Raw genomic sequence first — 10,596 nt, 5'->3', positions numbered from 1 at the left:
AGTGCTTCTCTTTTTACTTCTTCACCTTGTTCACATTTCTGCCCTCTGTCTTGATGTGTAGAGCATGCAGGAAAGTGGAGTTGAGTTAGAAGGTTAGCCATGATCATATTGAGTAGATTAGTAATCTTGAAGATTGTACTGTCTCCTCAAGCTTCTATGACTTATGTTCATTTCCCCAGGACATAACTCTGCTGAAGCTGTTCCCAAGCCTGGTTGGGAAAGGAGGAAGGTTAAGTCTGAGGCTAACACCCTTGTACTGTAAAAAGGCATTACTACTTCAGAACCAGCAAGAAATAGTCATACCAGTAAACCCTAGCGAAGAAAGGACGAAGCATCTAAAGATGTACCTTTTGATAGGATTGGCTGAACTAAAATCCAATTCTTTACAAGCCCAATTCTCAGTACCAAAATCATCACCACAATTGGCACTTTGGGACATCTTGGGCAATTTCCTCAGAAGATTGAAAGTAGAAATCAGTGGTACCCTTCATGAAGAACAGACGGTTTCCAGGATAGTGCGAGCAGATCTTTTATATTCTGGGACATCATAACTCGGCAGAGCCCAGAATATCAGAAGTTGCTTTTATTAACTTCATTGATTTCAAGAAAGTTTTTAATTATGTCTGATGGCAGTCATTCTGTTACATCACAAATCGTGTGGCATGCTGGAGCAATATTTTAACAATCTCAAAGACTTCAACTGTGACTCCAGTTACTTCTTCATGAACATATAGCCATAAGCATTTGTTTGATACCATCACAAACGTATGGCCAGGCTGGATTCTCGCCTTATTCCTTTTCCTCTTATTGATCCCTTCATGAGGAAAGACATGGTGGGTGCAAACTTTGGCATCCCCATTGGTTGATCAATCTGAATTTCGCTGATACCATTGCACCAAGGCATGACCACCAGTATCGTGAGTAGAAGCGTCAAGTTTGGCTTATGCATCAACTCTAGGAAAATAATACAATGATGATCAGTTGGCAACAAGGCTGTGCCCCTATGTCAGAATTGGGCAACAAAACATCTAGGAAATTGACCACCCCTACCTCAGAAGCAATGTATCCAGGAGGGCAATGTAGAGATTGATCTCCTTACAAGAATTGGCAAAGCAGCAATGATCTTCCAGCAGCTCCATATGATGTGAGCAACTAATATAATCAGTACAGACATAAAACTCTGATTCCACGTGTCCACTGTTGTACCAACTGCAGTTTATGCCTGCAAGAATGGCAGAGAGCTGCAAGGTTCTACCTAAGTTGGACTTCTTTGACCAGCGTTGCCTACACAATATCCTGGCCATCATTTGGAGAGACAACTTCACCAATGAAAAAATGCCACACATGACAGTGTAGAGAAGCCTCCAAGACATTGTGGCAGAGGAGGTGATTGATATTAGCAGGATAGTTTTTTTTTTGCTTTCTGGATATGTACACCCTGCCAGTAGAATGGGCACCCAACAGATGGAATCGTAAACAGGGTCAGCCAAAGTAGAAGTATATTTAAGAAGGACGTTCAAGAGTGAGACATCACCCGGGGTAAAGCGAAAAAGATCACTATGTACCAGGGCTGGTGAAAGGGTCTTGTTATGTATTGTCCCACATGGGACCAGAGGAACCAACCCTAAATAAAAGGACTGATTCTGAAGATTGGCTTAGTTACATCATAGATATGATCAGGTCAATCATGGATATGTGAAAACATGTTCAAATGCGATTTAAAGCATAAGGCCCTTTACCTAAATGCCCATAACATTCGAAACAAGTTGATGAGTTAACGGCACAAATTACTGCAAATGAATATGATTTAGTAGAAATTACTGAGACATGGTTTTTGGATGGTCACGACTGGGAATTAAATATCCAGGGGTATCAGACTATTCAGAAGGAAAGACAGGAAGGTAAGGGTGGTAGTGTTGCTCTGATATTTAAGGACGACATCAGGGTGGAAGTGAGAGATGATATAGGTTCTATGGAGAATAAGGTTGAATCCATTTGGGTGGAAATTAGAAATTCTATGAAGAAAATGTCACTGTTAGGTGTAGTCAATAGGCCACCAAATAATAACATCACATTGGGGCAGGCAATAAACAAAGAAATAACTAACGTCTGTAAAGATGGTGCGGCAATTATCGTGGGGGATTTTAATCTATATGTCGATTGGTCGAACCAGGTCAGTCAAGGCAGCCTTGAGGAGGAGTTCATTGAATGTATCCGCAATGGCTTTTTTGAACAGTATGTAATGGAACTTATGAGGGAGGAAGCTATCCTGGATCTGGCCCTGTGCAATGAGACAGGGACAATTAATGATTTCATAGTTGGGGATCCTCTTGGAAGGATCAATCACAGTATGGTTGAATTTAGAATACAGATGGAAAGTGAGAAGATAAAATCCAATACCAGAGTCCTGTGCTTAAACAGAGGAGACTACAATAGGATGAGGGAGGAGTGGGCTAAAGTAGACTGGAAACAAAGACTGTGTGGTGGGACAGTTGAGGAACAATGGAGGACTTTCAAAGCGATTTTTCAAAGTGCTCAGCAAAAGTATATACCAGTGAAAAGGAAGGACTGTAAGAAAAGGGGTAATCAGCCATTGATGTCTAAGGAAATAAGGGTGACTATCAAATTGAAAGATAAGGCATACAAAGTGGCAAAGACCAGTGGGGAAACTAGAAGATTAGGAAAAATTTAAAAGTCAACAGAAAGCTGCAAAAATGGCTACAAAGAAACATAAGATAGTTTAGGCTCATAATCTAGCTCAGAATATACCGACAGATAGCAAAAGTTTCTACAAATATATACAATGAAAAAGAGTGGCTAAGGTCCTTTAGAGGATGCGATTGGGTATTTAATAATGGGAAATGAGGAAATAGCTGGGGCATTGATCAAGTATTTTGTGTCAGTCTTCATTGTGGAGGAAACAAATAACTTACCAGTAATTGATGATAAAGAGACTAATATAGGTGAGGACCTAGACACGATCATTATCACGAAAGAGGTAGTATTAGGCAAGCTAATGGAATCAGACAAGCCTCCTGGTTCTGATGGAACGCATCCCAGGGTACTGAAAGAGATGGCGGGAGTATTGGTAAATGCACTTGTGGTAATTTTCCAAAATTTGCTGGACTCTGGGGTAGTTCTAGCAGATTGGAAAACAGCCAATATGACACCACTGTTCAAAAATGGAGGTAGACAAAAGAATTATAGGCCGGTTAGCTTAACTTCTGTAGTGAGGAAATGCTTGAATCTATCATTAAGGAAGAAGTAGTAAGACATCTAGATAGAAATTGCCCCATTGGGCGGATGCAGCAGGGGTTCATGAAAGGCAGGCTATGCTTGATTAATTTGTGGGAATTCTATGAGTGGGTGGACAACGGGGACCCAGTCGATATGTAACTGGATTTCCAAAAGGCATTCTGACATGGGTGCTGCACAAAAGGCTGCTGCATAAGATAAAGGTGCATGGCGTTTCAGGCAATATATTAGCATGGATCGAGGATTGGTTAACTAACAAGAACCAAAGAGTGGGATAAACAAGTGCTTTTCTGTTTGGTAAACAGTGACTAGTGGTGTGCCTCAGGGATCAGTGCTGGGACCGCAATTGTTTATAATTTACATAGATGATTTAGAGTTGAGGATCACATGTAGTGTGTCAAAGTTTGCAGATGAAACTAAGAAGAGTGGTGGAGCAAAGTGTGCAGAGGACACTGAAAGTTTGCAGAGGGACATAGATAGTTTAAGTGAGTGAGCAAAGGTCTGGCAGATGGCATTCGATGTTGATAAATGTGAAGTCATCCATTTTGATAGGAATAACAGTAAAAGGGACTATTATTTGAACAATAAAAAAATTGCAGCAAGCTGCTGTGCAGAGGGACCTGGGTGTCCTTGTGCATGAATTGCAGAAAGTTGGTTTGCAGGTGCAACAGGTAATTAAGAAGGCAAATGGAATTTTGTCCTTCATTGCTAGTGGAATTGAGTTTAAAAGCAGGGAAGTTATGTTGCAGCTGTATAGGGTGCTGGTGAGGCCATACCTGGAGTGCTGGGTGTAGTTTTGGTCTCCTTACTTGAGAAAGGATGTACTGGTACTGGAGGGGGTGCAGAGGAGATTCATTAGGTTGATTCCAGAGTTAAGAGTGTTGATTTCTGAGGAGTGGTTGAATAGACTGGGATTATATTCGTTGGAATTTAGAAGAATGAGGGGGGATCTTATAGAAACATATAAAATTATAGGGGAATAGATAAGATAGCAGCAGGGAGGTTGTTTCCACTGTTGGGTGAAACTAGAACAAGAGGGCGTAGTCTCAAAATTAAGGGGACCAGATTTAGGACTGAATTGAGGAGGATCTTCTTCACCCAAACTTGGAGTATTGCGTACAGTTCTGGTCGCCGCATTATAGAAAGGATGTGGAAGCATTGGAAAGGGTGCAGAGGAGATTTACCAGAAGAGATGTTGCCTGGTATGGAGGGAAGGTCTTATGAAGAAAGGCTGAGGGACTTGAGGCTGTTTTCGTTAGAGAGAAGAAGGTTAAGAGGTGACTTAATAGAGACATACAAGATGATCAGAGGATTAGATAGGGTGGACAGTGAGAGCCTTTTTCCTCGGATGGTGATGGCTAGCACGAGGGGACATAGCTTTAAATTGAGGGGTGATAGATATAGGACAGATGTCAGAGGTAGGTTCTTTACTCAGAGAGTAGTAAGGGTGTGGAATGCCCTGCCTGCAACAGTAGTAGACTCGCCGACTTTAAGGGCATTTAAATGGTCATTGGATAAACATATGGATGATAATGGAGTAGTGTAGGTGAGATGGGCTTCAGATTGGTTTCACAGGGCGGCGCAACATCGAGGGCCGAAGGGCCTGTACTGCGCTGTAATGTTCTATGTTCTAGAGGATTGTAATCTATGGAATTCCCTGTCCAGTGAAGTAGTTGAGGCTTCCTCATTGAATATTTTTGAAGCTAAGACAGATAATTTTTTGAATAGTGAAGGAATTAAGGGTTATGGAGAGAAGGTGGGTAAGTGGAACTGAGGCCGTGATCTTATTGAATGACGGAGCAGGCTCGAAGGGCCAGATGGCCTACTCCTGCTCCTGGTTCTTATGTTCTTATGTTTAACAGTGCTTGGATAAGTAAATACCTCTGTCAATCCAAGAGGTTAATTCTGCTTAAAGTGATCAACATTTTTTCAGAACATTGAACAAAAAAAAAGGAATTACAGCTTGACATACTGATTTCACTACCGTAAATTTAGTTTGTCAGCAAAATGAATGTGGCAAAAGTGGCCAGCGAAAAAAATACCCTATGCTTCATAAATATATGTGTGTATTATTTGGACAGACACCAAAATTGGTGGCATAGTAGACTGTGAAGAAGATTTTCTAAGATTACAAAGAGATCTTGATCAATTCGGTCAATGGCGTGAAAAATGGCAGATGAAGTTCAATCTGGATAAATGCGAGGTATTGCATTTTGGTGCAATAAACAGGGGTAGGACTTACAATTAATGATAGGGCCTTGGGTTGTGTTGTAGAGCAGAGGGACCTAGAGGGCTCAGGTATGTAATTCTTTGAAGTTTGCGTCACATATAAACAGGTCGGTTAAAAATGCGTTTAGCATGCTTGCCTTCATTGCTCAGTCCTTTGAGTATAGGAGTTCAGAACTCATGTTGAGGTTGTACAGGACATTGGTGAGGCCTCTTCTGGATTACTGTGTTCAGTTCTGGTCGCCAAGTAATAGAATGGATATTATTAAGCTGGAGAGGGTTCGGAAGAGATTTACCAGGATGTTGCCTGGTAGGGAAAGTTTGAGTTATAAAGAAAGGAAAGGCTGAGACTTTTTTCAGGGGAGCATGGTTGAGAGGTTACTTTATAGAAGTCAATAAAATCATGAGGGGTATAGGTAGGGTTAATGGTATTTTTCTTTTCCCTAGCATGGGGTATTTAAAGACATGAGGTCACATTTTTAAGGTAAGAGGAGAAAGATTTAAAAAAGACATGAGGGGCAATTTTTTTTACACAGGGTGGTTCGCATGTAGAATGAACTTCCAGCGGAAGTGGTGGATGTGGGCACATTACAACGTTTAAAAGACATTTGGTTAAGTACATGAATAGGAAAGGTTTGGAGGGATGTGGGACTAGTTTACTTTGGGATTATATTCGGCATGGACTGGTTGCACTGAAGGGGCTGTTTCCGTCCTGTATGACTCTGACTGTGTGAAGAATGATACTAATGAATGTCATTTTCAGAATTAATGAAAATCAGTGCGTATTTATATATCACAAGCATGGTCTACTTGTCATGCTTTGCTGTAATGCAGCAACTTGTTTCTTTGTATATGTGTCATAAGATAACAAATCAAATTCATAAAATTGTATTCTATTGAGCCTGTTGCTAGCGTTATGGTCCTATTATGGACCAGGGAGGCAGTGGCCTCGTGGTATTGTCACCGGGCTAGTATCCAGAGCCCAGGGGTAATGTTCTGATGACATAGGTTTGAATACCATCATAGCAGCAGGAAAACTTTAATTCCTAAAAATATTTGGAATTGAAAGCTAACCTACTGGCAATCATGTTACCAGTGGCGATTGTCATCAAAACCCGTCTGATTCACTTATGTCCTCCAGGGATTGAAGTCTGCCATCCTCACCTACACTGGCGCAGATGTGACTCCAATGCCATAACAATATGGTTAATTGCCCTGCAATGCCAACATTCCATGCTAATTAAATGACAAGACCATGTTACAAGATTTCATGTCATTAAACGAAAAGCAAACTTTGTATGGGTGAAGAGAAATTAAACAAAACAAACATCATCAACTTAACAATATAACTTAAAATGACTTATACATTTAGTTCTACTTGTTATTCCTCCACCGACCCCCAGAAAGAATCTGATTGAAGGGTATTTGTCAGGAGTTTGGGTTTTGAGGGGAGGTGTAGTTGTAGCATGGGTGGAGAGTGTAATGTTCATTGGTAAGTCAGGAGTCAGTTTAATAGTTACACTGAATTAGAGTAGGTTTTTGATCCTCTAACCTTTCTTGGGTAACTATTAAACATAAGTGAGTTGAACGTCTGAATTCTTTGACTTTAATAGACTTTCATAGAGTTTCAGTCAGTGAGGAATGGCCCATTAGAAAATTTAATTTAATTTTCAAAATTCATGGAGTAAACTGCATTGGGAATTCCATATGGTTCCTGTATGCAACTCCAGTCTGTGCTGCTCAAGTGACACTCTGGCCATTGATATACCTTGGTTATTAAAAGCTAGCTCTAAAATGTAAGAAAATGAAATTTAGTTCTTTTAAAGAATTAGACACTTGGATCTAGTTAGAAAATAAATCTCATGTCTTCTGCACTCTCTTTCCCTCCATTAATTTCTCAAATGCTGCTGAAGGCTGTATTTATTATGTGCTCCAGTTTTTCCCTGCAACATATACATCAGATGTTGAATTTACCTGTTGGTTAACCATAGCAGATTTATGCCTCATGTTTCCTTTAAAATTTTGATGTGTGTGGCCATTTTTTTGAGTGAAACGAATTTGCATATGCATTATTTATCAGGGATCAAACTTGTGTGGTACCTCCTACACATTTGCAAGTTCAGAAGTCTAGCAGGGATCTTTCATGTCCCGCTGTTACGACCATATTCCTTCCTTTCTTCCAAGGTCAGTTGGTTTATATTCAGGACTTTTGTCAGCTAAAATTTTTTTTTGAGTGTCTGTCTGCTCTTGGTCGAAGGGACAATTTGCAAGAATAATACATGATCAGGTTGAAGTAACATTATGAATGATTGGTCTGATAGAAGGAGAATTCACTAAGTGCTTGCATTTCTGCACTGGATATAATTTTCTTATTAATAGATTGTGGGTTTTGCAGTGGTTGAAAATAAAGCCAGTCTTCAGCCAGTTAAAGTTTTTAAAGGACAATTAGACTTGTATAATAGGTGTATGAGCAGGAAGGCAGAAAACTAAAGGTAAGTGAAAGCTTGTTATACTTTCTTTTAGAGCAAAAGCGAGTTCAAGTAAAAATATGGAATAACGTGGAGGAAATGATGAGCTGAAGGTAGTGTTTCAATTTTTATTCCTATATTAAAAAAGTATTTTGTGTGTTTTACGTTTAGTTTAACATTACAGCAGTGACTTCTTTAGTTCAAACAGCTTTAATGTTCCAATGTCACTTTTCCTCAGTATGATGACAAATGAACAAAGAACAACCAAAATGAGTAGGTCCAAGGAGATAAGATGGTAAAAACTGCCGATACTGGAGTCAGAGATAACACAGTGTGGAGCTGGAGGAGAAGGGTCCCAACCCGAAATGTCAACTTTCCTGCTCCTCTGATGCTGCCTGGCCTGCTGTGCTGCTCCAGCTCCACACTGTGTTATCTCAGGGAGATAAGATCCTGTCTTGAAATACTGCCATCTGATGGCTGAAAAGAGTATTGAAATTTATTTTTTATAAATAGTAAAAAGCTAGTATCCAAGTTCAAGGCACGGTGATAGCCTAGTGATATCATTGCTGGACTATTAATCCAGTAGCCCAAGTAGTGGTCTTGGGGACCTGGGTTTGAATCCCACCATGGCTGATGGTAGAGTTTAAATTCAATAAAAGTCTGAAATTAAGAGTCTAATGATGACTGTGAAACTGTTGCTGATTGTCAGAAAAACCCTTCATGAAAATGCTCTTTAGGGAAATTTTAGGGAAGGAAATCTGCTATCCATACTTGCAACTCTAGACTGTAGCAATGTGATTCACTCAGTTTCAACTGCTCTGAGGGCGAGAAGTGTTAGCCCAGCTAGCAATGGTTCTTTGGATGAAAGAGAAGTGAATTTCAAAGGGAATGCAGTATAAAAGTAGGGAGATTTTGCTAAAATTGTACAAAGGCACAAGTTAGACCACACCTGGAATATTCTGAACACATTGGGCCCTTTTTCTAAGGAAAGATATACTGGCATTGGAGACAGTCCAGAAAAGGTGCGCTAGGCTGATACCAGGCGTGGAGGGACTATCTTATGAGAAGAGTTTGAATAGGTTAAACCTGTAATCAGTGGATTATAGAAGAATGAGAGAAGAACTTATTGAAATGTACAAGATTCTTAGAAAACTTGACAGGGTAAATTTAGAAAGGTTGTTTTCCCTTGTTTGAGAGTCTAGGACCAGAGGACATAGTCCAACAATAAGAGGTTGCACATTTAAGACAGAGATGAGGTTGATTTCTTCAGAGGGTGGTGAATCTGGTATTCTTGACAGTTGACTACTGTTGAAGCTGGATCGTTATATTCGAGGCCTGGATAGACAGCTTGTTAAAAGCATCGAGAGTTATGGGGAATGGGCTGGAAAGTGGCAGTGAGGATTATCAGGTCAGCCATGATTTCACTGAATGGCGGAGTAGACTCGATGGGCTTAATGGCCTACTGGTCCTACGTCTTTTGGTTTAACTATTTCCATTGGTTAAAGAAAGTAAATATTGACCTTTTTGCTTGGCCTAAGTTCAATACTATTTGTAAATGTAGTAGTGGTCTTGAATTTGATAACTTTTTGAATTCCAGATTTTCTTTAAAAAGTGTTACACTAAAGATTCACTAGTTCACAGATATGCACGATGATTAATTTTGACAATACGGATATATTTTATGTATCAGTAATTTTAGAAATTCTTTACATTCAAATAAAATTTGCAATTGATTATTTTCGTAACTTGCCAGTTTAGACTATGAGTATTTAGCATTGATCATTTCAAGGAGAATGTGGTTTTATTTTTTTTAGAATCTGGATAATTTGACCATTCAAATGACTCAGGAAGGTGCCGGACTAACCACTGCACTGCGTGTCCTTTGCCATATTGCATGCCCACCTCACCCCCTTGAAGGTATGACAGATAAATAGGATTGCATTAATAGAATAGTAATGTCATTTTAGTAATTTTGCTGCTTTATTTATTTCAATAGTCAATGTTAGAGGTTAATGGGTGATGACTTTTTGATTGAGGTCCTCTTTAAAAATGTTGAATTGAACAAATTTGATAATTAAAATCAAAATGAACATAGGCATTTATTGTTAAGTCTTAGAGATGGTGGTCTTATCTTTAGAACCAAGAAGTTGCAGCATAACTTGCTGTCGCAGGGCATCTAGTGGTATCTGCTGTTAGTAAAACTTGCCCAGTTAAGTTTTTACACTTTTTTGAAAGAAATGTTGCTCAGTGAAAGAGCTGATAAAGTTGAAGTGAGGGAAGTGATATGAAAAGGATGTGCAATTATGCATTTTCTTTACCAGTCAGATTGAAGAATTGTAAAGTTTGCAGCACAAGAACTCAGAAGGGAGCAAAAATTCATTGAGTGAATTCAATGTCAAATCAGGTACAGAAAGAGAAGCAGAAAGAGGGAGATGGATTGAATTTAGAGGAAGAGATAGAGGCCACCAAGAAAAATGTTTTAAAGAATGAGTATTTTACTTCTTAAAAGTCTTCAACAATAATTAAAGCCCAGTGTGTGACTCTACCGATTTTATAGTTAATGCTGGTGTTTTGTTTACCAATGATCAATTTGTTAAAAGCGAACTTAACTGGAATGGATGAGACTTTCTGTGTAGAGGTGAGTTTG

The 10,596-nt window shown here is 39.4% G+C and overlaps 1 protein-coding gene across 4 annotated transcripts in view; it reads left to right on the top strand.

Annotated features, from left to right (window-relative positions):
• The window catches only part of virma (vir like m6A methyltransferase associated), a 145,069-nt gene that overhangs the window by 92,421 nt on the left and 42,052 nt on the right, over positions 1-10,596 (top strand). For all 4 annotated transcript variants that reach the window (XM_048595449.1, XM_048595447.1, XM_048595450.1 and 1 more), the window contains exon 12: positions 9,764-9,866. In XM_048595449.1, coding sequence (XP_048451406.1) covers positions 9,764-9,866 — 103 coding nt within the window. The remainder of the gene's footprint in view (positions 1-9,763; positions 9,867-10,596) is intronic.

The sequence above is a fragment of the Rhincodon typus genome, chromosome 4, assembly GCF_021869965.1.
Source record: "Rhincodon typus isolate 14 chromosome 4, sRhiTyp1.1, whole genome shotgun sequence".
NCBI lineage: Eukaryota > Metazoa > Chordata > Chondrichthyes > Orectolobiformes > Rhincodontidae > Rhincodon > Rhincodon typus.
The sequence above is the reverse complement of the archived record's forward strand: the minus strand, read 5'-3'. Positions and strand labels throughout refer to the sequence as shown.